We start from the raw sequence: 27457 nt of genomic DNA on the forward strand, positions 1-27457 counted from the left end.
GTGCTTACTTTTCACAGCATTTTTAGATACAATACTTTCTTGAAACTTTAACTGGGCAGGCGGATGTAGCAGAGGAGTATTAGAGCAATATACATGTCTCTTTCGTTCTGGTTCACTTTCTTTTTTTTTTCCTATTACACAACAGCTTTAGTAGGGCTTACTGTGAATCTGATAAAATTGATCTTAAATGTTTATAATCAATTAGCGACAGTTTTGGACAAAAGATTTCCTGCAACTGTGCTTCAACGGAGTCTCTTCAAATTGGACAGCAGTGAAGGTCTGCTCCTCAACGTTAGACCGACAATATGAATAAAAAAAAACCCAAACAAACAAAAATTCTGACGGAACAGTCAGTAGACCCACTTTTTATTTCGCTCAGCATAAACAAGCATATATATATATATATATATATATATATATATAATATACATATAATACCAGTTACATAATCATATAGACATGGGTTTTATGAGAGAAAATGTATTTCAAAATTGCTGTAGAACGTACGAAGGAAGCGAGGCAAGATGCACAACCACAGCTCTCTCTGAGGGAGCACAAAGTTTGATCATGACGTTTGACGGAGCGGATAGATTCTCACATGACGCTTTCACAGTCCTGCCTAATCCCGTAGTTACATCCGTGGACAGGGAAGAAACGATCATGTCGTATGTTATCATTCAACTTTGAGTCGAACAATAGCGGACAGTAGTAGAATAGGAGCGTGTGGTTTGTTTATCAAGGAGACACTTTATGAACACACGAGTTGGTGGAAATACATTTTTGTATATCCACTTCATATTCGTGTGTTGTCCATGTACATACAAGTAAATTATCATGTATGGAAACCATGAATATAATTCTGTGTTTAGATAGATAAATGCATATTTATTTCTTTTTAAATAGAGGTATATCTATTGTATTGTATTTAGATTAAGTATCCTATGATATTATAATTATGATAATATCATATCACATTTTATCATAATTATGTATGTGATATGGTCATTAACATGTTAAATAAAAAAAGGTTTACACTGGAGTTTCGATATTTTCCCTAAATACTCCTGCATGCTATTTTGATTGAATAGGTACCCCCTGAAATTTAGCGCAGTATTTTATTGTTCACATAGCACGTGACGCCATGACAACATTATTGTCATTAGTGTTTTTCCTTTTATTCAGAGGAGGATTACAAATGCACATTACAGGGGAACGATTTGATATCATCCAAGAGTCACGGATCATTTCTCAGTCACTGTCATCTGGAGCTATCCGTACAGAGGTCTGATCTTTTGTTGATAGCGGAATGCCTGCCATTGGTCGATCACATTTTGCAAATGATGCCACTGTGCAACACCTTCCCATATATTGAGCCTTCGAAAAATATTTATCGATTTTAAGTATATCCTTATTATACCTATCTAAATGTTATTTGATTGAATAGCGTGAATATAAAACATACCACTTTAACTCACAAACAGCATGATGCATCCGTCAAACCATAATAGGATGATTGTGAAAATGACGCAGAAAGATCCATGACATCTACTCCACTACAATGACCATTATTCAATGAACGATGATCCTGAATTAGGACAAAAAATAAAGTAAACATTTACGTTGCAAAACATTGAGGCGAGCTTGAAATATATATGTATGTAATCCCGACAAAGTACATTCATCTGATGTAAGTGTTGTTATGTCTTGTCTCATTACATCAATTATTGTTGTTTTGAGTGTAATTTGTCAAATATATTTTTGCGATAATACCGTAAGATGGTAAGAGTTATTGTAAAGCGCACGGGGAAAATTGATTCGATAAACTCCTAGTATGCGGTATGCATTGTAGAAACTTGAAAATTATCATTATCTGATTATTATTAGAAGTATACGTTTTTGAACCGTAATTTGCTTTGTCAAAGAAAAATGCACGATAAACGAGAGGCTTTTGCCCGATAACAATCGTGATTTCTGCCTTACAGGTGTGTGTGAACGTGTCTCCAACTCTGTTGATATGTCCCACACCTCCTTACCCGGATGGTCAGTCACTCGAGAGAATGACAAGGCAATCTGACACCAGGGCAGCAAATAAAACCTTTGACCTCGATGGTTTCGTCATCAACGGTGGTATCATAACGTATCATCCAGATCCAGTTTATTTCGACATTGCTGAAAGTGACCGAATTGCAATCATCACTGATAATAAGAGGCTCGACTTGGAGGTGAGCTCGTCATAGCATACAGTATATATATAAACTTGTATTTACCATATTCGGTATTACTCACTGTGAAATTTTCCAACGTCATAACCGTCAGGCAGTCAGCCTTCAAATGGCGCTGTGACTAAACTTGTACTCAAGATTCTCTACACTGTTAAGTCCACCATCTTGGTACAATCTGAGATTTCTCTACCGTCTTCACGACTGTCCATCGGGTATATGAGCTTCTCCTATATTTGCCCAACTTAACGCGAAAACTTATCGGTAAAGTGTTTATTAGTAGAAAATGAAAATTATCAGTTGAGATAGGAGTGTTGCTGTGTTAAATTTGGGCCACAAATGGCGATAAAGAGAAACTGGTCACATTTTGCTAAAGGACTTTAAAAGAAGAATCGTAAGGAAATTGTCCTGCAAACATCTAACTGAGTGATACCTTTTTTTTTGGGGAGGGGGGGGGGGTGTTCATTAAACGTTATATCTGTTGTTGCATTTTTTTGTTTTATTCAAGGGACAATATTTAGACACAGTCAGCAACAAAGAGGACGTTCAAGTACTGATAGGTCCCAATGGAGTATGTGATGTTCTGATCCTGGAGTTCGACAGTTTGATTTGCTTCGTACCTATCCCACTTCCCGGGGCTGGAGATTATAACGGAAGTCTTGGAGAAGGCCCAACAAAGTCCCTACCTGCTGTGGTGGTATGACAAATCGCTTGATTATGAATCTTCAAGTACCCGTGGTAGTCTGATTGAAATTTTCGCGTTATTTTATTTCATTGGAAGAATCTTTTAGACAATAAATGAAGAAAATTGATTTGGCGTTGTCTTTCAGGTCCAGCATGGAAACTTGGAGTTCCGGCCAGGTTTTGTCCAGACACACTCAGAATCAAATATCCTTCCAGTAGTCATCTCGACTGTTGTGATCGCCATCCTCGTTCTCCTGGCAGTAGGTGTAGGTATCGGATGGAGACTAACAAAGAAGAGGAAAGAAGTATATCACGTTCAACAGGAATTGGAACTGGAACGACGGAGACTGAGGTCAAGAATAAACGAAGGTATGGCACTTTTATAGCAATAACAACTACAACAATAGCAAGCTCCACTTCTCTTTATTATAGTTGTTTGTGTAATTTCGTTGCTAAACATGACATTCATTGTTTTGTTTAGTTCTTTATAGGGATGAAGGAGGACGAATTGCATACTAATCGTTTAGTTTGATATGCTTTTCTTCTTTAAATTGTTTGCTTACGTTTGTTTGTTTATTGTTTTCGTTTCGTTACGATTTGTTTTCGTTTTTTGTTGTTGCAATGAACTACAATGGCAGTCCCTGATACTAAACTCGAGATGACAGATGTGGACGAGAGAGTCAAGAAGTACGGCATCCCATTCAGAGATCACAACCAGTACGTCACAGTCATGCTCTTTGGTGGACTTGGGGTTCGTCCTGAGACATCCGATCCAGAGGTAGGAGAAACTCGAGAGGAATTTTGCTACTTAATTGATTCTTACCTATATCATAAGGCCAGTCTGATCCTAAAAGTATATTTTTCTTTAACTGGAAACATGAATTAACTGCAAATTACATCCTTGGAAGGCTTTAAAAAGCGTTCATACCAGTGTGCATTAATATTGAAACTCCATGATAAATTGCGCTATCCAGAAATTCATGATATCAATGCCCGATCAACATCTTCTTAATGACGTCACAGGCTAATTTACACGTCTTTCCAAAATGCAAATACTTATTGTGTGCGTTTATAACAGCCAATACATGCACCGAAAAGCTATTAAACTGTTTAAAAAAATGCATTCTTGATGAATTTCTGATCTGGTAGACGTAAAATGATAAACTTGATCCGCGCCAGATCATTCAAGATTCAAGATTCAAATTTATTTTCACTTTTCATTCATTCATTCATTAATTCATTTATTTTTCATTTCCAACAAAAACATATAAATATATTACAAAAACTGAATACAGTACATAAATTTCACTATACAAAGTAAAGGATAAATTTACAGAAAACTTGTAGGTATAGAAAAATGTTGGAAATGGGGAGGAATGCTAAAAAGCTGAGCTTGTAGGGTGCATTTCCCCACAGGTAATACAAGAAATTATATGATCGATTGACTGATATACGTTGAAAATGGATGAAACAAAGAAACTAAGACAAAAAGACCTATAACCTAACTTCCATCAAATAAACAAAGAAATTATGTACAATGCATATGCACAGGATATTTGTAATAATTGCAGAATGTGATTTAACAAAGTACATAGTATATTATGAAAATGAGTAGCAGATGAAAAAAAACCCCACACAATTATATCTTTGTTAATATATACATAACGCATATAATACAAGTTAACTACGGATCATGTACCCATTCCTTCAAAAACTCTAGTTGGTTTGCAGGTCAGCAGCACTGAGAAAAAAAAATGTGTAACATCTATATCATCTCCTTTACTATCATTGTTTAATAACAGTATATGGAAGATTTCATGGAACAAGCAATAGTGTCTTTTTATCGGTCGCTGAAGGATGAGGAATCTGCCGTGGCTTTCATCCAAACTCTTGAAATGCAAAGGCAATACGAACAAAGAACAAGGTAGGACAAACGCAAATATGAATTAGGGAACGAATAGTTTCGGAGAGAGCAATTTTCCAATTAAAAAAAAATGTGTTTATCGACGGGTCACGGGTGTGATTTCTCCTTAATGACTTATTCCAATGAAAGTTGAAAAAATGATTCGAATTGAAATGAATTGATATTAATCCACAAATAAGAACAATTCCGTGGACGACATCTGTTGGTGTTGTTTATATGCAACCGTTTTCCTCAGTTTGTTAACCCACTTCGTTCGACAGAAATATCCGATAACAAATTTTTGTGAAATAGTGAGGATGAATGTCAAATTTGCGCGGAAACAACGGAACGTTGCAGAAGACGTGTAATCAAAACCTAAAATAAATTCATATTCATTTGGTTTAGATACAAGACAAAGGTGCACTTTTATGTTTATTTCCTTGTCAGGCAACTGATTGCATCACTTCTGTCTCTTATCTACGTGAGTGAGGGCGAGAGCATCTATTTCTCAAAGTGAGTGAAATTACGTGCCAGCAGAATAGAAATAAAAAAAATACACTCTCAAACACATCTAGGAGATGTAAGTTACCATGAGTGTGTCATGGATGTCCAATAAAGTATTTGAGTAAAGGTTAAAGGCATATTACCATTTGCAGATGAAACAAAAACTAAAATGTGAGTTAGGGATAGAAACAACCACTGTAAAAAAATTGAACCCGTATAATCGATGTTAAGTATTGTTATATACACAAAATGTAAACAATAGTATACTACGAATGCTTCCAGATTAAACCGTCTGCAGTGATGGTTAAAATTTATTGAGAAAAATACTGATTTCTCCTTATATCTTAGGCTTTATTGCGAAAATCTATATGATAGGATGTTGTGTGATACAACAGACATACACAAGTATGATTATGAAATGTGATACCTTCAACATTTTTAAAATCACTGCTCCCAAAGGCAAACTGGACCTTTAACAAACACTTGTTTTAAATATTTTACATTGTATAACCACCTAATTACATGCCATGCCTTCTAAAACTATACAATGTAAATTGAAGCGGCAGCAGTTCTAGATTTTAACACTGTTTAAAGCGAATGTTATTGTATGGCATCATGGCGCAGTTACGCCAATATTATTGACTATGCATTTTTTTGTTATTGTTTGAAGCTTTTGAAATAAATCGGTGATGCTGGGTATGATTTCCTATTTTACATGTCCTAATAAAGGCGTTATTCAGTATCTGTGTCACCCTTTAAAAGTCAGATAATGTGCTAAAATAATTTTGAATGTAGGCCCACATTCAGTCATCATGGCAGTCGCAGGCGCTTTTCATAACAATCTTGTCCAAGAGTGATGTCAATGTATATATGCTCCTCGTAAAAAAAAAAAAAACAACACACACACAAAACGATTTATCGTCAGTCAATATGGCATTCGCCCCTGAGAAGATATGAGTTGAGGTTAAATCATTTTGATATTTGCTCATCTACTTTTCGGACAATGTAACAATATTATGGAGTATCGTTTTCTTATGAAAAGGTTGATTTCTAGGCTGGTTCGAGATAGGGTTGCTGTCACAGCAAGTTCTTCAGGAAGAATGGATGAGTTGTTTGGCAGGTAAGAGTGGTATACATAATATTATATGTTCACTGACTAAATAGGTTGATGTTCGTTGTTTCGAAGGTTCGTTCTTCCGAAGGCTTGTTACTTCAAAACACAAATTTCTTGTACCTAGAGGTTCGTTAATCCGAAAATGAAATAAGGTTATAGTTATTTCGAAGTTCGTTCATCCGAGAATTGAATAAGAGTTGTTATTCCGCAGGTTTGTTATTCTGAAAGTTCGTTCATTAAAAAGTGATATAATATCTGTCATTCTAAAAATTGAATAATCTATATAAAACCTAAAAAGTGTAAGTTGCTCATAGTGATGATGATGATGGTGTAGAAGATGGGGGGGGGGGAGGGTGGCATAAAAGAGGAGGAGAAAATACTACTTTTTTTAATCATTGATTTTATTACAATTAATATTGCATTTCAGTATTTGTATGTCTGTGTTTGTGGCCGTGTAGATGCGCGTGCTTCATCTAATTTTCATAGTTTGATAGAGCCTACCATTCAGAATAACGAAATGTTACTGAGTCAATACAGGAATATTGTAGAACACATCACCAAAAAAATCGAGCAATCTGTTGAAAATTTATGAATTTTTTAAAGTTTCAGTGCTGCCATCGCTGGATAAGAAGGCTACAATAGAATGTGACGTCATAGTTCGCAATTCCTTTGATATATTACTGATGTTAAGACAACTATTCTTCCTCTGCTTTCAAAAAGATGTGTACAGTCGATTGCGCTTTTAGTAAGCTAGAATGAATTTATTCACACTTTCTTCTCAATCAATACGATTCAATGATAAACTTTGAAGAATGATTAACTTGGGTGTTACACTTTCCAAAAGGCAATTCTGATCGCTCTGTGGCACCTTTGTCATGGGAAGTAATAACATATTATCAATAAACATATCCGTGGCATCTGAATTTCTCTTTGGATGTGTATGTGATTGTGTGTATTGGGCAATCTTGTTATCGTAAACTTTACTCTCTTTCGTTGTTACTTTCGGGTGTGTATCGTGTGTTCCCTTTTATCATTTTTTCTATACCATAAATATGTGCTTTCCAGTTCTGATTTATGCTTATAATGATACAAGTTCAAATGACATGTTTTTTTTTTCTTCGTTCGTTTGTTCGTAGTTACTTTGCTTCTCAAATGAAATGAAATGAAATGAAATGAAATTAAATAAAATTAAACAAAATCAAATCAGAAATGAATTACATCAATATGACAAATTTAACTAAAACATAACCAAATGACAAAGCAACGACACAAAAGTGCAGTGTATGCTACATGCATTAAAAAAAAATCTTTGTAAAACATTTAGAGTTTCATATTACAATACAGATTAGGCAGTAAATTTGATTGAATAACGAAGCAGGAGACTGTCAGCATAAGTATAGCTTGACTGGGCTGATGGCCTCACTTTTTTTTAAATCTTATTAGTCTATAGTCATCCTTTGATGATAATAATTATGCCTTTTCATGTTTGCTGTCGATCGCATTGCCATATCATGTACTATCTATATGAAGGTCTCTCTTTGAATAGGTTAATTCTATATGGGAATTATCATACCCTGCGATTATCTTCTGTTGTTTTGGGGTTGATGATGTTGTTGTTGCTGTTGCTGTTATTATTTTAAAGAGAACTCGATGTAATGGAAATGAAATGTTCACATGATTGTGATAACTGGCGATAATTTGATATCAGTAAAAGAACGCATTAACGCTGAATTCTTGATTTGATTGCCTTTATAGTTTTACCTATATTCTTTAGTAAGGATGGCGTCATCAATATCTACCGGGACCAACCTTTACTTTTTTGTTGTTGTTATTGCTTGCAACAGGTCGGAATCCATCGTGGACAGACTGTTGGCTAATTGGTTTGCTTTGTGCATGTGTGGGTACATCAAGGTAAGGATAACGATAGTCTTCTCAACTGTGTCAATATCTCTAAGCGATATACATCAAGAATATTAATTCTTCCGTGAATTATTTAAGGTGAGAGGCTTTTGCGAGTTTTTACGAATTGGGTCGTTAATCTTAAAGGGAATCACTAAAATACACGACAAGCTATTTTTTTTTTCCATACGAGTTCCAAAGAAAATTGGTATCCATTACCAAAGAATCCACCTAATATAAGTATATGAAGAGTGTGATCGTAAAACGGATATATATATATATATATATATATATAGATATATGATTAACCTTGAGGAATACAGTGAGTTTATTTTGAGACAAAGAGGAAACTCACGTTTTTATCGTTGCCGGTGCTAATACAAAATGCTTCTTTTTTGTTCTGTACTTCGCAGCAAATGCTGTACCCGATGTTCATGCTGTATCAAGCTTTGAAGTCTCAGTGTGAAAAAGGACCGATCGATGCTGTCACTGGAGAAGCATATTTCACTCTGGATTACAATCGCTTGTTCGACCAGGACATCACTTTTCAAGAAGTGGTAATTACCCATGAGACATCTACCACCTCGATATATGCGACATAGGTTTGGAGAGCACAATGTTACTCAATACCACTGTGTTTCATAATGTACACAGCTCCCTTAGACAGTTAGAGGATGTAATTGCCAAAAAGCACTAATTCTGATGTAGCAGTTGGTCAGATTGAATCACGCTTAGGTAAAATTCAAGATTGGTCTCTGCAAAATGGTTTGAAATTGAATCTTGAGAAAACTAAAGTTGTGTATGTAAGATCTCGTAACAAGTCCTCAACAACTTTGTTCATCAATGTTTGCGATACTCCTGTGCTGCCAATTTCTAAGGCACGTGACCTTGGTGTCATTATCCAAGATTATCTTCACCTGATCTTAGTATGAAAACTCACATCAATAACATACATGTATGCAAATCTGCAGCCATAGATCTATACAGGATTGGAAAATTGAGACACGTTCTCGATAAAGCAACTACAGAAAAACTGCTTTATGCTTTTATTTTTAGCCATTTGGATAATAATAATGGTTTGCTCATTGGAGTTCCAGACTCTCAGATGAAAGGACTCCAACGGATACAAAATTCAGCCGCAGGGCTTGTGACACGCAAAAGGAAATTTGATCATATAACTCTCATTCTTTGTAGTCTTCATTGGTTGCCAATAAGAGCTCGTATCAGGTTTAAGATTTTGACCATTGTATTCAAATGTTTTCATGGAAATGCCCCTGAATATCTCAGTGAACTCATCAAGCCATATCAGCCTAGTCGTAATCTGCGCTCAAAATCAAAAAATCTCCTCTCTGAAATAAGTGTCAAATCTAAGATATATGGTTATAGGGCTTTTGGAAAAATGGCACCCTCATTGTGGAATAATCTCCCTCTCAGTATTAGATGCATTACAGATTTTGATAAATTCAAATCTGTGTTAAAAACTCACCTTTTTGACAATTGTTGACTACATGTTGCAATAGAGAATTATGTGATCGATTTTGTTTTCATAAATTTTGTACACGCATAGAGACTATCTTCATGATCTTATGGTATTATGCGTTTCTAAGAACTGACTTTTATTATTATCATTACCAATTCTGTCTTTGTAGTATAGTGTAATATATACTTCATCTTTATAATAATTGCTTTAAGTCGGTTAAGTGCCACGGAAAGAAAATCTCTTACGAATCTGGAAAACGAAAATGTTTTCATAACCGTTGTGAGAGGTACTGTATGTGAGTTAGCTGTAGTGCCAGCTAGTTCCACGCGAAACAGTCTATTAACTTTGTGCGAGTACTTGTGTGTATGAGTCATGCAATAGATCGGTAATACCTTATTCTTCTACAATCAGAAAAATGAACATTTTTAGGACCATAAAATGAATACTACTGGATATCTTATCTTATCTGGGTAATACAGCATTTCCCAGACCCACGTTGATTTTGACATACACGCTACAGGCCCGGCTTCGCCCATAGTCACACCATATCTTTTCAAAGCAACGTTGATGCTGGATTTGCACTGTAACCCAAGAAGAAGTTAGTAAATAGTGTGCATACTGCGACGATTTCACAGTTTATTTCAAGAATATAGAGCAAAAGTTTTCGTAAATGATGGCTATCGATCGGGGAGAATTGTTGGTCTTTTGATCATTTTGTGACAGTAAGTCCGATTATATTTTTTTCTGGGCCCCGTTTTATCAAAAAAATATCATCGATTATAAATTTCCCTACCACACAGGCTGCCATAGACTTATGATAGAAATCGACTATAATTATAATCAATTGTAACTCTTCATAGAACAGGGCCTTGGTGTTGACACTATAAACGAAAAACATTGTATGCAGGCAAGAGGTGAAATTAAGTAGCACTTCCATTGTTGAAAGACATTGTTTATTTAATGCACTTTTTTGTTTTGTGTTTGGGATGTTTAAAAGCTTATTTTCGAAAATGTCATACAGTAATTAAGGAATCATATTAAAACTGCTTTCTGGCGTTGCGTTTCTTCTTCCAGGTGCTTTTTGTTGTTGATGAAGACGACAATGCCTTCCTTAAGGTAAAAGTGTTGGATGTCGATACTGTGGGACAGACAAAGCAGAAAATCCTGGATGCTATGTGGAAAGCTGGACATCGTCTTCTTCCGACCGATGGAGAGTCTTTGGATGTAGGTAGGTCTTCAAATATGCAAGAACCACACTGGTTCATGCAATACTTGCCCCATGGCCGCATGACATTAGTTTTCTCTAGTATACATTCAATTTGATCACATGCTAGAATGAACTGTGTGGGGACACAGAAAAGTTTTCGCTTTTTTTTTGTATGCATAACTTGAGGCAGTGTGCCAAAAGGAGACTTTCAGAATAAAATCTCCAAACAAACTAACCCAACCATATTATCTGGAAATAGGTGAAATTATCATGGTGTAAGGAAAGTGAAAATTATGACAAGGAAAATTTGAAAATAGTTTTAAAATCAAACGATTATCCTGTGTGGACTAATGTGAAAAGTAACAGGTTGCGTCTTATGATCTTTTTTTGAGATTTTATGCCAATGTATTTATGTCGCCCGTGGAGCGGACGCGTGGCATAGGCGTCACTTTTCCGTTGTAGTCGTAGTCAACAATGTGATGTACTCAATAACTTTCTACAGCGTTGAGCCATGACCACCAAACTAGTATCACAGATAACTTGAAAAATGCTGGTCAGGTTTGAGTGTGGGTGATCGAGGTCTGAGAAGGTCAAAGGTCAATGAACCTTTCTCACAAGTGCCGTACTTGCGTGTTTGTTTGTTTGTATGTATGTTTGTTTTTTTTTTTTTTGGGGGGGGGTTGTTTTGTTTGATGTACTATCTGTAACTTTCCACAGCTTTGAGTCATGGCCATCTCAGTTCACCACTGTTACATAACCTGAAACATGCTGGTCAGGTTGGAATATAGGTGAAGTCCGACTAGGTCACAAAGTCTAAAAGCTCTATATAATTATGAACATTTACTGATAAGCACTAGGTTGTCCTCTAGAAAGCTTTTAGCTGTGGTGACCACTTTTTTGTTCAGCTTTTGTTCTTCAGATCTTTACAACGTTTCCCTTCTTGGAAGCTATGTCAAGTTTACAAACCATACACATGGTATACAAACTGCAATATGCAGGCAAGACATCTTGCTTGTTTGCTTGTTTTCCGACAATAATGAATATCGTCCTAATCATTAGGAAGATTTGAACTGTGTCCTCGTGAACAAAAAATCAGTACAAGAACACCATGAAGAAAAAAAAAAACCAACAACAACAACCCGCGAATATGTAACGAATAAAACTCTGTTCACGGCTGAATACCCCTCTTCCTCCTCCCCCTGTTATTCCACACTCAAAGTTTGGCTGAAAGACGCCGGGACATATCTGATCTTGCGAGATGAAGACGAAGGAACTGATGGTCATGTTTCGGGAAGAATGAATACTGTGAAGACGTACGGGGTAAGCGCCAAAACATTATAATATGATGGCAGGCCAAGCCGTCCTAACCCTGTAATTCCTGCAAAGTATGTTATAGTTTTTGTTATAGTCTCTTAATGATTGGCACATTGGCACATTAGGGTAAGAGAGGTTTTTAGTTGACGTGAATGCCGACACAAAAGTGAGGTAGTCAATATGTCATGCAAATAATTAGGGTATCTCTGAATCCTTAAAGGCGACATTTATGAATGGGAAATACAGTATTATGCAAAAGAGGTTTAAGATTCATCTGAGTGTATCCACGCAATTTATTAAAAATGCATGCCAATAACTCATCTTTTCATCGGCAAGATAAATATTTGGATAAAGCCCGTGTCACACTATAGATCATAATAGTAATTCAATTCATTTCAATTCAATTCAAAGGTTTTATTTTCACTTCTTTCAACAGAATGTACAAAAGATATAGATTCGACATGCGTTTGAAGGAATGATACAAAGATAGCAAATTTTGTCAATAATCATTACAAAATTAGGCATTTTTCATACAAACATATTTATACATTCTGCGAAAAAAAGTGGAGGTACCCACTCCAAAGACTATGCTTGTACAACGCGGGCACCTCACAGGAGGAAAAAAAAAAGGTGAAAACTTAACTACAAGTGTGCGGGATGAAAAAAGAAGTGGAAAAGGGGAAAGGGAAGAAGCAGAAATACAAGTAAAGAGACGAGACAAATAAAAACAAAAAGCCTAGATAAATCGATATATTCAAGATCAAACCAACAGAGACTTAGCCATAATTAGAAGTGTAGAGCGTTGAAAGCGACGAGAAAGTGATATATACAATTGTATGGAATTGCTGATAGCAGAACACATTATCTGTTCTGTGAAGGCACGTGTAATAATGTACAAGTTTGCAAGAAGAAAAACAGGGGATGCGATGTAGAATTCCGCGAAAAACGCGACCTAACATGCCTATGAAAAATCAATAGCATCCTGGTGCTTACAAAACCTACTTACTGAAAGATAAACAAACAAAATTAATTAATATAAATTAAGTTAATTAATTAATTAATCATTTAATTAAGTAATTAAGTAATATGTAATACTCCCGAGACTCATCTAAACATTGCATCTCTCTCTCTCTCTCTCTCTCATACAAGTTGGATCATGGATGTCGAGTCACTGTCAGACCAAAGGAAGCTATGGCGGATTCCAGTGGATATCAAGAACTTGTTCCCTCTAACATTTTGTCGAACAAATGCAAGATTTCCTTCCTCTACCTTGCTTACTTTTATGCTGTCAATTCTCTGACGATTAGATTTCATATACGTAGGCTATTATTTTATAAAGAATTCGTTATCTCGGTATGAGTTAAGTGTGAAGATTCATCTTGATCATTTTATTCGTTCCTTTGAAATGTTTCGATTATTTTGAGTTTCTGTACTACTACTTTTCTTGAATGGTTTAAATTTTCAACGGCAACGTCCAACTTCATCAGTACTGCACTTTTCGAGTATGTGTAACTTAGTTTGACTCTTGTTTCCGAGTCTATTGTCAATCCTCTCATACAAGGGTTGTTTTGTATACTCTTATTTCTCAGACGAAAGTTTGACAGCAAATCAGACGTCAACTCCCCCTGGCCCTTCGACCCAAAACCCGACCAACCTCGGGGCAATGCATCTAAAGGTAAGGGGTATACCTGTCTGATATGACTAATCAAACATTAACAGTTAATTTTCCGTAAAGATTCATAAACCTTGTGGCGCAAAATTCATGCCAAGATACTTATGAATTTTTGGTACCTCGAAATCAGCTTTATGTTGCAACGTCACGTTGAATTTGACGATAGGGAGCTTTAGAATTGCGGCGCGGACGTTTGAGACGACGCTTGAGCTGGACGTTCTCCTCTTCCTTTCCTGCGTCGTGTTGAAAAGCAGCTTTAGATTACGCCGAGACGCAACCAAAGAGATTTTTTCCCTCTCCATCATTTATTGGGGAAAAGCTTTTTGGACGCAACCTACTAGTATAAAAAATAAAATGGCGCCCCCTTTAATCGGTGCATGAAGTTAGTCTTTACGTCGTGAATTGAGCGGACGTAAAAATAAGCCAGACGCGTTGTGAAAACTCAGACGACGTGAGCTATAAATAGACCGACTTTGATACACGATTCTGCGCATTCTCAGAACATTTTTTCTCTCTGAATGTCCCCGTCGCAAAAATTTAAAGCTCCCTAATGCATTAAGTTTAAGAGGTCTAATAGGAATTTCTTGTAATATCGCATTTAATCCTTGTATTTCATCTTAACTTCTAGTTACTGTGGGAAATCTGCGCCACATGAGTATGATACAGAAATAGGTCTACACTCTTGCGGCAGTATAAGTTTCAATAGCTGTAGTCGGGATGACACATTGCATGTATATCAACCATTTCGTCACTTGGTGATGTAATGTCTCATTCTAATTTAGGAGGAAATAGATAACGGATGACTTCTCTACAAGCAGTGTGATGAGTGAAAACAGAATTACCTAATAAAGGTGTTACTGTATCTGTCTTCTCAAGAGTATAATTATCAATAATCATTCGACATCTGCTTTAAAGAAGAGCAGTCGACATGACATAATTTTTGGCTACCTCATGGCACTTGGAATTACGTTCTTAAAGGAAACTCTGCAGCTGAGGACGGATGATACCAACACCCCAGTTCACGTCACACAGGGACGCGCTGGGCTGGGTAGAGATCTCGCTATAGCTCACATGCTGACTACAAAGGTAGGCCTTTTATACACATGTATTATGTACTTGTTCATGTTCATATTTTACCTCAGTAATAGCAACTGAGATATTCTTTTTTTTTATCTTGTTATGACCCTTTCGTCCGAATGCCGGGCCCTGCCGGCGCCGCTGCATTACCGGAAAGACTTTCTATTTACGTGCATATCTGATTATACCTAAACTGCACTTACCTTTCAACCTTGATATTGACAATGACATCAGTTGGCCGCATCTTGGTTTGTTTTTTTTGTTTTGTTTTTTTGTTGTTGTTTAAACTGAACTTCTTCCCCATAGAGCACTATTGATCAGCAGAGTATCATTTATTTCCGCTTCTGACGAATCAAACAACATACCAGCTTACATTTAAATCAGATTCTAAAAATTTTGTATAAGATAAACAAACGGCTGATGTTTTTGACGATCGGGACAAATTCAATTGGTCTGGATTTTCCTAAGCTACCAGTAGATAATGTATACAGAATGAATTTTTTTTATTTTTGTCAAGACAGTGTCCGTGCACAGTTATAAATCACTCAAGAATGTCCCGTTTGCACTCTTGTAAACTTGTGAACCCTTTCATTGTAGTTTGACACAAGAATTTTCCTCCAGATGTACATTCCTCCTTCATGTCTCACCTTCACAAACTATCTCTACGTAAATGCATAGACGTTCGAAGGGGCTTGTCAGCATGACTCTGTTAAACAACCAATCAATTTTTTTTTACCTTAACTGTTAGAACACCTCGTTCGTATGCTATTATTGGAGTAATTATATTTCTGTTATTACTATATAAGCGCCTTGTCTTCTTTTATAATCATTGTTATTTCATATTACGCATACGAATTTACCTCACCAACGTTAAGTGTAGGAGGATTCCATTTACTTTTGTAGACATAAATTTAGCGAGACTATATGATGTAAAATTTATTCTATTGTATAACATAAAAATTTGTTATTTTTGTCAAGACTGTGTCCGTGCACAGTTATAAATCACTCAAGAATGTTCCGTTTGCACTCTTGTAAACTTGTGAACCCTTTCATTGTAGTTTGACACAAGAATTTTTCTCCAGATGTACATTCCTCTTTCATGTCTCACCTTCACAAACTATCTCTACGTAAATGCATAGACGTTCGAAGGGGCTTGTCAGCATGACTCTGTAAAACAACCAATCTAATTTTTTTACCTTAACTGTTAGAACACCTCGTTCGTATGCTATTATTGGAGTTATTATATTTCTGTTATTACCATAAAAGCGCCTTGTCTTCTTTTATAATCATTGTTATTTCATATTACGCATACGAATTTACCTCACCAACGTTAAGTGTAGGAGGATTCCATTTACTTTTGTAGACATAAATTTAGCGAGACTATATGATGTAACATTTGTTCTATTGTATAACGTAAAAATGTATCAGTATCATTATTGTTATTATCAACGCACATGCACTGCACACCCCTACACATGCACACACTCACATTTACATTCACGCACAGACATTGCAACGTACTACACAAAATACATGGCCCCAGAACAACCATTCTCAACTTTGCACTCAAATCCTCATGACTCATAACAACGATCATCCTGACCAGGGTATCATAAGTAATCACAGTAAATACTACACTATTTCGGATTTCAATAATATGTTCAAATCTTCACTTGATTCCACTGCAAGTCATGTTAATAATTCCCGTAGTAATTCCACAAATAGGAATGATGACACTAATTATAACCCCATTAAAGATTTTAGCTTATTCCACTGGAATGCTAGAAGCTTAAACAAAAATTTTGATTCATTTGAACTACTTCTTCTTTCTTTACAAAATTTTCCCTTTTCCGCAATCGGTATAACTGAAACTTGGCTAGGGCACACGTCTCCAAATTTGTTCAGCCTTGATAGATATAAAATATTTCGCTCTGATCGTAAGAGAGGTAGAGGGGGAGGGGTAGCCCTATATATATATATAACGAATTGCGAGTAAAAATAAGAACTGATATTGCTATTGAAGGTTGTGAAAGCCTGTTTGTGGAAATCATTAATGATAAAATGAAAAATAAGATAATTGGTGTTATATACAGGCCACCAAATCATAAAACCGAAATGTTTTTAGAAAATTTTGATGAATGCCTCAACACGATTACACAAGAAAATAAGGAAATTTATATTATGGGCGACTATAATATTGACATGACGAAAATAGATACTTTAGCAGTAAAATTAAAAACTATTCTTTTTTCATATGCTTTCCATTCCCATATTGATAACCCAACAAGAATATCCCAAACATCTAAAACCTTGTTGGATAATATTTTTTCTAATAACTTTTCTGTAAATAAATTCATTAATGGTATTTTATATTATGATATATCTGATCATTTACCGATATTCATTATTCTTCGTTATTCTGAAAACGTCAAAAGTATTTCAAAACCCAGGCCGATAATGTACAGAAAAGAATCAGACGAGAATATTGAATTACTTAATCTTGATTTAGTGAAGGAAGAATGGCAAGAAGTGTATCTTCAAAATAACGCCGATAAAGCTTATGATATTTTCCTAGATAAACTTTTATATTATTATCGAAAAAACATTCCTTTAGTTAAAAAAAACACGCAGAAAGAACAAACATCCCTGGATTACAAAGGGAATCATCAATTCAATAAAAACCCGTAATAAATTGTATAAACTGGCGATTACTACCCACAATACAAAACATTTTACAGATTACAAAAAGTATAGAAATATACTCAGTAATTTGATTCGTATTTCTCGTAAAATGTATTATTCTGATAAGTTTGATAATCAAAAGGATAACGTAAATGGTTTATGGGAAACTATATATGAAATAACAGGTAAAAATAATAAGGAAACATCGTCCGTTTTTTATAATGACAACAAAGAACTCATAAACCCTGATGAATTCATTTTTTTTTCTTCTTCGTCTTCTTCTTCTTCTTCTTCTCTCTTTTCTTTCTTCTTTCTTCTCCTAACCTTAAGACTAAAAGCGCCATGAGCATCTTTTGATGGACTGTTGCGCTATAAAAGTATACATTATTATTATTATTATCATTATTATGAAATATCTGATGCTTTTAACTCATACTTCGTAAATATTGGCCCCCAATTAGCTTCAAAAATAAAAAACAAACATGTTCATTCAAACTTTACTGAATTTCTTCCACCAAACTGCGACAAATCCCTTTTCTTTACCCCAACAGATGAGGAAGAAATACTGGAGATTGTTAACAGATTAAAGCCAAGTAGATCTAGTGGCCATGATGAAATAAGTGTTTATATACTGAAGAAAATCATCAAACAAATAACCACACCTTTATCTTACATTTTCAATCTTTCACTGTCTTCTGGAATATGCCCAAACTCATTAAAAATTGCGAAAGTAGTTCCAATTTTCAAAAGAAAAGACGACCATTCTCTTTTAACAAATTATAGACCAATATCGTTATTACCTAGTATTTCTAAAATTCTGGAAAAAATTATTCATAAACGCCTGTACATTTTTCTTCATGTAAATGACCTACTTATACCTAATCAGTTTGGATTTAGAAAGGGCCATTCCACCGATTTAGCTATAGTTCAATTGTTAGATAAGATTACTGAATCTTTTGCAAATAAAAAACATTTTATAGGAATTTTCATGGATTTATCAAAGGCTTTTGATACCATAGATCATGATATATTAATTTACAAATTAAAAAGATATGGTATTCGTGGTTTAGCACTTTCTTGGATTATTGATTATTAATCCAACAGAAAGCAATATGTACTATTTAAGTCATCTAAATCTCCGAATTCTAATATTGTATGTGGTGTTCCCCAGGGATCAATTCTTGGCCCCCTACTGTTCCTTGTATATATTAATGATATAATAAATACATCAAAAACTCTTAAATTTATACTTTTTGCGGATGATACTAATATTTTTTACTCCCATGAGAACCTTGAAACACTGTTTAATACTCTGAACACGGAAATAGACAAAGTCTCCCGATGGTTTATATGTAATAAATTATCCCTTAATGTCTCTAAAACAAATTTTATACGTTTCAAACCTACTGCTTCACAGAACATTAACAGCAGTTATAATATCAATATTGATGGATTATCTTTAACTGAAGTAAGATTTACTAAATTCTTAGGAATCACAATTGACTCGAGTTTAACTTGGAACGATCACATTCATAATATCCACACGTCTGTCTCAAGAACTGTAGGAATTTTATATCGACTGAAAAACTTCATTTCTCAAAATTCCCTGACTATTCTATACAATGCATTGATCTTACCACATTTATTATCACATACTGCAATATCGCTTGGGGAAACTGTGGCTCAACTAAAATTAATCCAATTTTTACTCTCCAAAAACGTGCTGTACGTTTGATTACCAATTCCCGTTACTTATCCCCATCCAATCCCCTATTTCGTCAACTAAAAACATTGAAAATTGAGGATCTTCACACCTTTCAAACTGCTGTTTTTATGTATAAATATACATTTAATTGTCTTCCAAAAATTTTTGATGGCTTCTTCACTCCAAATTTCACCGTTCATTCATATCCAACACGTCAGTCGTCCGATTACCATCTCGAAAACCCCAGAATCATTTTAGCTCAAAAATCATTAAAGCACAATGGACCAGATATTTGGAATTCTTTACCCCCTAATTTAAAACAACGTACGTCGTTGAACATTTTCAAACGAGAACTAAAAAACACCCTCATAATCCAGTATACTTCTGACACGTAAATATTCATACCACCTGGTCAACAAACACCCTAAACAATGAGTTCACGGCCATAACTGAAGTAACATTCACCTCATCACACTGATACACAAAATAACACTCAACGTACAAACCAAGATTCATCCCAACACAATGCACACCGCACTGCACCGCACGCCCTTCGCACAATTACTTCCCACTCAGTGAGTGGCAAGATTTTCTTTATGTATCTCTTCGTTGAGCCCATTGCACAATTACCCCCCACTCAGTGAGTGGCAAGATTTTCTTTATGTATCTCTTTACCTGGGGCCATCATCCTCGTCAAGCTTAGCTTATGATGATGGTCCCCTGCATTTCATTTTTATCATTTCCTATTGCTTCCTTTCATATATGATATTCGTTCTTGAAAAAAAAAAGAAAATGTATGTAAGATCCAAACGTTACGAATATTAGCTGTGTAAATGACTATGTAAGTATTTTGTTGATTTGTTGATTTGTATTGATTTTGAAATGCAGAAATAAAAACTGAACTGAACTGAACTGAACCTATTGTTCACGTAATGTACATTTTAATCTATTGAATACTCTAATATGATCATAATTTCTGGTAGCAGTAAGAATTTATAGAATTGTTATCATCTTTTCTCCATCGTCATTCTTGCCATTACCATTTCTGCTGTTGTATGAAAATGGATGAAGAAGATGAATGAGAAATTCTCGTCTTTCACAGGCTGCAGTCAGTCCATACGTGACGAACGTTTTGGAATCGATGTTCAAGTTCCCACAAAAATATCCGCTCCCGGTCAGATATCTCTTCGACACCTTTGACGAGGTGGCTAGAGAATATGCAGTTGGCAGTACTACCAACGTGGCGGAAAGATGGAAAAGGAATTGGTAATGAAACGTTGATATAGCGTAATTTGATAAATGTGTGGATTATCTAACTGTAACCCTACGTTTCCAAAACTCGTGTTCTCAAGGCCCTGAAAATGCATCTGGGCCGATCAACTTTATTTTAACCGTGATAGTGTGTTAAAAGATCATATGGAAACAGTAGCAACAGTGACCATAACCTTGAATACCTTTACGATCAATTACCTATGCGTTCTTCATTATTGTGCAGGTTTTGATGTTTTTTTTTTTCACAGTGGGGCCATTAAGATTCCAATCCTTTCCTTTCTTTCACGCGTAATTAAGGGTGAATCACTTCACATGAATGAGCGCTCAACTTCAAAACCTCTCTCCGGTAGACCTGTTGCAATTCCTGGAGGAACATTGAATATTTATGACTTCTTATCAACCTCCAGCTTTGTATCTTCGCTATTAGAATGTCACCTTAATTCAGAAATTCAATTTGATGACTTTTAATCGGTTTTGTCTTACCGACATTTCGGCTGATACCGATGTTATTAAGACATTCACCATTCAAGAACTTCAGTGGGTATTTGGGGGGATCGCCTTCGATAACTTTCCGTGCCGAAGCACTGTATCGGCGTTCTGAAAGATTAGTGTTACGTACACTTAAATTTCAGGCATTTTACATGAAAATGCTCTTTCTGATTCCTTCCAGCTTGACGCAATTCTGGGTGGGGCTTCTCACCAGCATTCCTTCTCTGTTCAACATGCCGAGGTCAGACCCAGCGGATCAATGCCTGAACGTGCTCGTTGACGCCATCAACCACGCGTTGAAAGACGAGCCACCTCCAGAGGTTCGTCCGCCTTGGTCTCTATGTTTGTAACAGCAACGGTTGCTAATCCCGAAAATGAAATGGTTTATCGAGCATGCCGAAGGCTGAAAATAATCCTCCTGTCATTCTTATTGTGTCATGAACTTTTAAAATGAATTACTTTTCTCCTCATTTCGAAATTGTGTTGGAACCATAAACGCTGACGTGAAAAATATTTATCTAGTAATAGCGTACAAACTCGAAGAGAAGTAACCCCGTATAATTCTTTGCATTGGCGAATGAATATAGAATATAAACGTCATTTAGCTAATTATGAACGGTGATGACAATAGTTCCTGTGCTTTTTGCCACGTTACACATAAATTCCGTATGGACTTTAAAGAAAGTTTCGGCGATGGTCTGAAATCGACTATTAAAGAAATAAATGAAAATGTTTTAGTTCATGATCTGCGTCACCGTCTTGATCCAAGAATTTTCAGAAACAGTGATTATCATCACGCACTAGGGGACATTCAAGATTTTACTACACTACTCCTCAACCAATGTCCAGGATGTGTGGTCAGAAAACTCAGGTTAACCCTATTAAGCCGAAGCTATTTTGAACCCTCTCAGGCCCAAGGGGGGGGGGGGGGGGGCGGCACATTGTGCCCCTATATAATTTTTTTTATTATTTGATGTATCATCGTCATATTTGGCACATGGGTAGAGTAATTCATGCTCTACATGACAGTACATTTGAATTTTCTCAAGGTCACCCATGGAGGGCGCTATTTACCAAAATATAAAGAAATACATAAGAAATATGCTAAAAACATGATTTTTCTGTATAATTTCTTTATCCCCATTATATATGTCTTATTATACACCAGTCATTTCCATATTTGCCAGAAATGATAAGCAAGTGGAATCTTATCATTTGTTATGGTTGAAATTTCTCAAGGTCACCTCATGGGGGCGCTATTCATATCCACATAAAGTAGTACATTATGAGACCTGAGATGAAATGTTTGGGATGGGTACATGTAGTTATGACATTTCATATTTGCATAATAGTAGAATTTTGAGATTGCCAATTAATAATATGATGAACTAGTGATATTAGAGGCATAACTTCGTTGAAGGTATCAAAATAACACAAAATAGAAGGGCAATCTTTAGTAAATAATATTGTTTTCAATTATCTCTATTATATCTATTGTTTTATGCCTTTGTCACATAAAAACAAAGGAAATAATCAGAAAAACTTTCCAGGACCATAATTACTTCAAATTTTGCTCCTCCAACAAATTTCAGCCAAGAAACCCCCATTTCATACACTGTAATGCTGTTAAATGAAATGGGAACAGAAAAAAGATGCAAAATCTGACTTACATGGTTGTCAGTTTACGGTTGCCATGGCAACCAGCGACATCAAATTTAGCTTAATTATACATCAAAATGTTCGCAATAAGATTTTAGGAAAAGTCACCAAATTTGGTTGAAATCAGATAAAGGGATAAGGAGTGGCAAATGAAAATCTGGTAGGGGGGGGGCACAATGTGGGCTTTATAGGGTTAACCTCTCATAGATACTTGTTAACGACTCAAAATTCGATCTTTGTTTTAGCAATACTTGAATCTCGAGACTCAAAATGGTAATATCAATACTGTTCGTGAAAACTGGGATAATAATCATTATTATGGATATGACACAATACGTTTGGGGAAAATGAGCTGTATACAGGGGAGGTCTATGTGTAGCTAGCTCCGAGCTCCGTTATTATTTTCATTGAGAATAATTTCATGTACTAATATAATCATACTTGATACATTGTACCATTTCAAATTCAGACTTCAACGCAACAACCTTACTTCGGAGATTACGCGCTCCAGTCGCGTATGGTGTCCTCCTTCTGCAACGGCGTGGCAGGTCTGCCCCAAGTACGCCAAACAAAGTTGTTCAGTGCCTGCGCCTCTGTCACAAAGGTACTCAAACATTGAAACCTCGATAGGATATTTGTCTTTCTTTTCACCGTGTACTCATAACATATCCTGCGATAATCCATGGATGTTGATTTCTTCAGTTCCTTCTCCGACCCCAAACGCTTCCAGCTGATAAAGAGTAGATGCCATGTGGCTAATCTGCTCTGGAGTTTATCATGAAGGGCGATGATATTCTGGTATCAAAACGACCGCCCTCCCCATTTGACAGGTGTCCTGGAAAGTTACGCGCTGGAATATAGTTTGATGTGTAAAAGCTGCGCTTTTGAAATGACGCAAGAAAAAAATCATTATCATTCCATTCTTAAGATACATTTATGGAAAGGTGATGTTGATTGTTGTAAGTAGGACGTAATTGTGATAATCATTTGGTAATATAAAAGTGCAGCATTTCCTTTGCGATGGAAGTGCTGCCATAACGAAGTATAAATGAATACCTAGAAGATATATTCATGAAAAAATTTAATGTAGAGTCAGTTTGTTCAAGAAAGGAGATACTTGTGAGACGATAACACCAATTTTCAATGACTCATATAAAAAAACAACAACTACAGTGTATGTAATACTTCAGACATGCATACGATGCTTTTCGTAAGCAAAATCATATCAAACCTTTTACAAGTTTAAAAAAAACCCGCCAACTCTACCGGATCGAGCCATATGAAAAGATACTGAAAAAGAAAGGAAACACAAATTGATGATGAAATCAAATGATATGGGCGTAAAAGAAATGTATGATTAAACAGAATCTAAATATGTGATAATGCAATGATTATACTTTACGAATCTATTTATTTACTGAACGTTGAATGTACCGTATCAATTGTAATAAATTGATTATGATGCTGAACTTTGTCATTAACTGAACAAATTTCACTTTTGAAACAGGAGTTCCGAGGGCACTTCAGCCATCATGCCGCACTCCTGCAGCTCTTTAACCTGACCAAACACGACCTGCAAGACATGCTTTAGTGAGCACACAAGACTTCTGGCCGTCGGCTTTATCAACGTCAAAGCATCACTTCAATACAAGTTCACTATAAGACAAGACATAATTTTGTTCTCTCTATATCCCATTTGTGTACATCAATGTATGGATTCGTACCAATGCAGTGTCAGAGTTTCATAAAGCAAGGTCCGCGTAGTACTAATATTAGGGAGCTTTAGATTTTAGACGCGCGGACGTTCAGAGGGGAAAAAAACATGTTCTGAGCGTGCGCAGAAGCGCGCGTCAAGTCGATCTATTTTTAGCTTGCGTCGCCTGAGTTTTTCACTACGCGTACTGGGCTATTTTTACGTCCGCATAGTTTGCAACGTAGACAGCTACTTCATGCACTGATCATAATGGGGGCGCGATTTTATTTTTTTATACGTTGCGTCCCAGCGTAATCTAAAGCTACTTTTCAACTCGACGCAGGGGAGAGGAGAACGTCCAGCACACTCGTCGTCTCAGACGTCCGCGCGTCAAAATCTAAAGCTCCCTATTGAAGATTGTGTAAGGAAGACCAATTACCAAGAGGAACAGAAGCAGAATGGAGAAGCAGTTTCATCGCTCCAGGGAATATCCATGCCACCATGGCCACTCAGTCTGAACTCATACGTGATGCTTGTCTCTTCATTCCCATGCAGCTTCTCCTTTATGATAAGTTAAATTGTAAATATTTCACGCTGTGCATATCCGCTTTACCATTCGACCATAATGGATTGATTGATTGATTGATTTTATTTCCGCTAAAAAGAATAAATGTGCACGACTTCTTATTGAATAATACGAAGAAATGATCACAAAAATACGTTAATCTGCGGCTGGATGGCCATACTCAGCTCGGCCCTCATCAGCTCATCGTGGAGCTGTTCTACCGAGGGGTCCAGAAGAATGACAACACGCAGTGAGTTTTTAGAACAGGAGGGAAAGAGAGCAAATTTGGAATGCCTTTACCCTGATCGTATACTCTACTTGCGGAGTGATTAACAAGGTATAACAAGAACAGAATGCAAGTCGCATATGAAATTTGCTTGCATCAAATAGGTTATTAAGGGGGATGGGTAGGTAGGTAGGTATTTATTTCCGTTAAAAAACATATACAAAATGTATGCAGTTTAAAACGGGTGGAAATCCCATATTCAGCGGTGCCGCCATTGCACCACTGGTCTTCCATGGGGTCCAGTTACATATATAATAATCAAACAAGGCTTTACAATATGCAAAAAGGCAGAATGATACATAGAGATAAAATTGGAAAGAGATTGAGAGAAAACAAAAATACAGGGTTTGAGGTAACAACATACATAACATTACATAGTCAAACATTACATAACAGAACAGAACAAAGTAACCTGGTTATCCTATCACAGCAAACAAATACATTGCAACTGGGATTCAAAAATTTGTATATATCCGTAAAAAAAAATATCTAAGTTTAAGGCTGATCGAGCAGCTGGTGGTAGGTTATTATACATAAATGCCGCTCGATAAATAAATGATCTTTTCAGAAATTCAGTATAAAGTTTGGGTAATTTAAGTTTGTTTCCGAAACTCAAAGAATAAGGATGAGAGAGATAATCAAAAGATTCAGACAGATATTCTGAGGTCATACCATTGAGTGTTCTAAACAAACATATCATCAGGTGTTTATTTCTTCTTTCTGCTAAAGTGTCCCATTTCATAGCATTGTGAATCTCCAGGTTCGAAACATGAGATTCTCCTTTTATCTGGAGTATTAACCGGCCAGCCCTATTTGGTAATTTCTGTAATCTATCAATATGCAGTTTACAAGCAGAGCCATAAACAACATCGCTAAAATCAAAACATGGTATAATACCAACATTATAAATTAACTTTAATATAGATTCATCTAGGACTCCTCTCAATCTACCCAAGTAGCTTATCATTTTCCCAATTTTTTTTACCATATTGTCAATATGAATGTCCCATTTTATCTGTTCATCACAAATAACACCCAGATATTTAACATGATTAACCTGCTGAATCCTAGTGTTAAATAAAGTAACATTCAAATCACTTACTTTAGATAGCATATATATATCGGCTTCCTATTAACATACAGTTTTATCACAATTTACCCCGAGTTTGTTTGCATTCATCCAGTGAGATAAATGCAGTAAATCATTATTCAAAACATTTTCAATATTGTGTACAGATGAATCAGAAAAATAAAAAACAGTATCATCCGCATATAACTTCAAATTACATAATTCATTATATTTTTTCAGGTCATTTATATATATATCAATGAATAAAAGTGGTCCCAACAGTGAACCTTGCGGTACACCATAGCTTACTACTGCCTCATTTGACAACACTGAATTTACAAGGGTTTTGCATTTCCTGCCAGTAAGGTAACTTCGAAACCAGTCATTGGAAGAGTTTTTTATACCGACACTTGGGAGGTTTTTTTTTTTCAAAAGTATCAAATGGTTCACAGTATCAAAGGCCTTCTTAAGGTCGACAAACACCGCACCAGTGTACTGGTGATTATTCATGGCCTGTAACCAGTCGTCTGTGACTTTAATGAGGGTAGAAGTTGTTGAGTGCTTCGGCCGAAAGCCAGATTGTTCTCGACATAAGATGTTATGCTCACGTAACTAGCCGAGCAATTGTTTTTGAACAACTCGTTCTAATCTTCGATACACAAGACAATATTGAGATTGGCCTAAAATTTCCTGGAGAAGATTTGTCACCACTTTTATGGATAGGATCTCACCCGAAATGTAGGCTTATGTATAAGTGAATGTAGAAATCGGTAGAACACTTCGATGAAATTTTAGGAAAATCAAACTCTTCAGAACTTACGAATTTGTGAGTTTCAATTCCTCAGTGGCTGGATATGAAAACTACAACGGTTTTGTGATGTCACAGTAAAACACCGAGCATTCAATGTACTTATTATATTTATAACTCTTTATATTTTCTTACATTATGATATACTCAGTGTGA

At 35.9% G+C, this 27457-nt stretch overlaps 1 protein-coding gene across 1 annotated transcript in view; it reads left to right on the forward strand.

Annotated features, from left to right (window-relative positions):
- LOC139720464 (plexin-A2-like) overlaps window positions 1–24471 on the forward strand; it is a 39631-nt gene extending 15160 nt beyond the window's left edge. Inside the window, exons 12-25 of the mRNA XM_071631823.1 lie at window positions 1983–2222; window positions 2728–2916; window positions 3050–3272; window positions 3542–3681; window positions 4706–4827; window positions 5254–5319; window positions 8269–8335; window positions 8737–8880; window positions 10878–11031; window positions 12230–12330; window positions 20563–20726; window positions 21403–21541; window positions 23350–23439; window positions 24388–24471. Coding sequence (XP_071487924.1) covers window positions 1983–2222; window positions 2728–2916; window positions 3050–3272; window positions 3542–3681; window positions 4706–4827; window positions 5254–5319; window positions 8269–8335; window positions 8737–8880; window positions 10878–11031; window positions 12230–12330; window positions 20563–20726; window positions 21403–21541; window positions 23350–23439; window positions 24388–24471 — 1923 coding nt within the window. The remainder of the gene's footprint in view (window positions 1–1982; window positions 2223–2727; window positions 2917–3049; window positions 3273–3541; window positions 3682–4705; window positions 4828–5253; window positions 5320–8268; window positions 8336–8736; window positions 8881–10877; window positions 11032–12229; window positions 12331–20562; window positions 20727–21402; window positions 21542–23349; window positions 23440–24387) is intronic.
- The last annotated feature ends 2986 nt before the right edge of the window (window positions 24472–27457 follow it).

This window comes from Diadema antillarum, unplaced genomic scaffold, assembly GCF_040938485.1.
Source record: "Diadema antillarum isolate AM-2024a unplaced genomic scaffold, OU_Dant_1.0 scf00000011, whole genome shotgun sequence".
Taxonomy (NCBI): Eukaryota; Metazoa; Echinodermata; class Echinoidea; order Diadematoida; family Diadematidae; genus Diadema; species Diadema antillarum.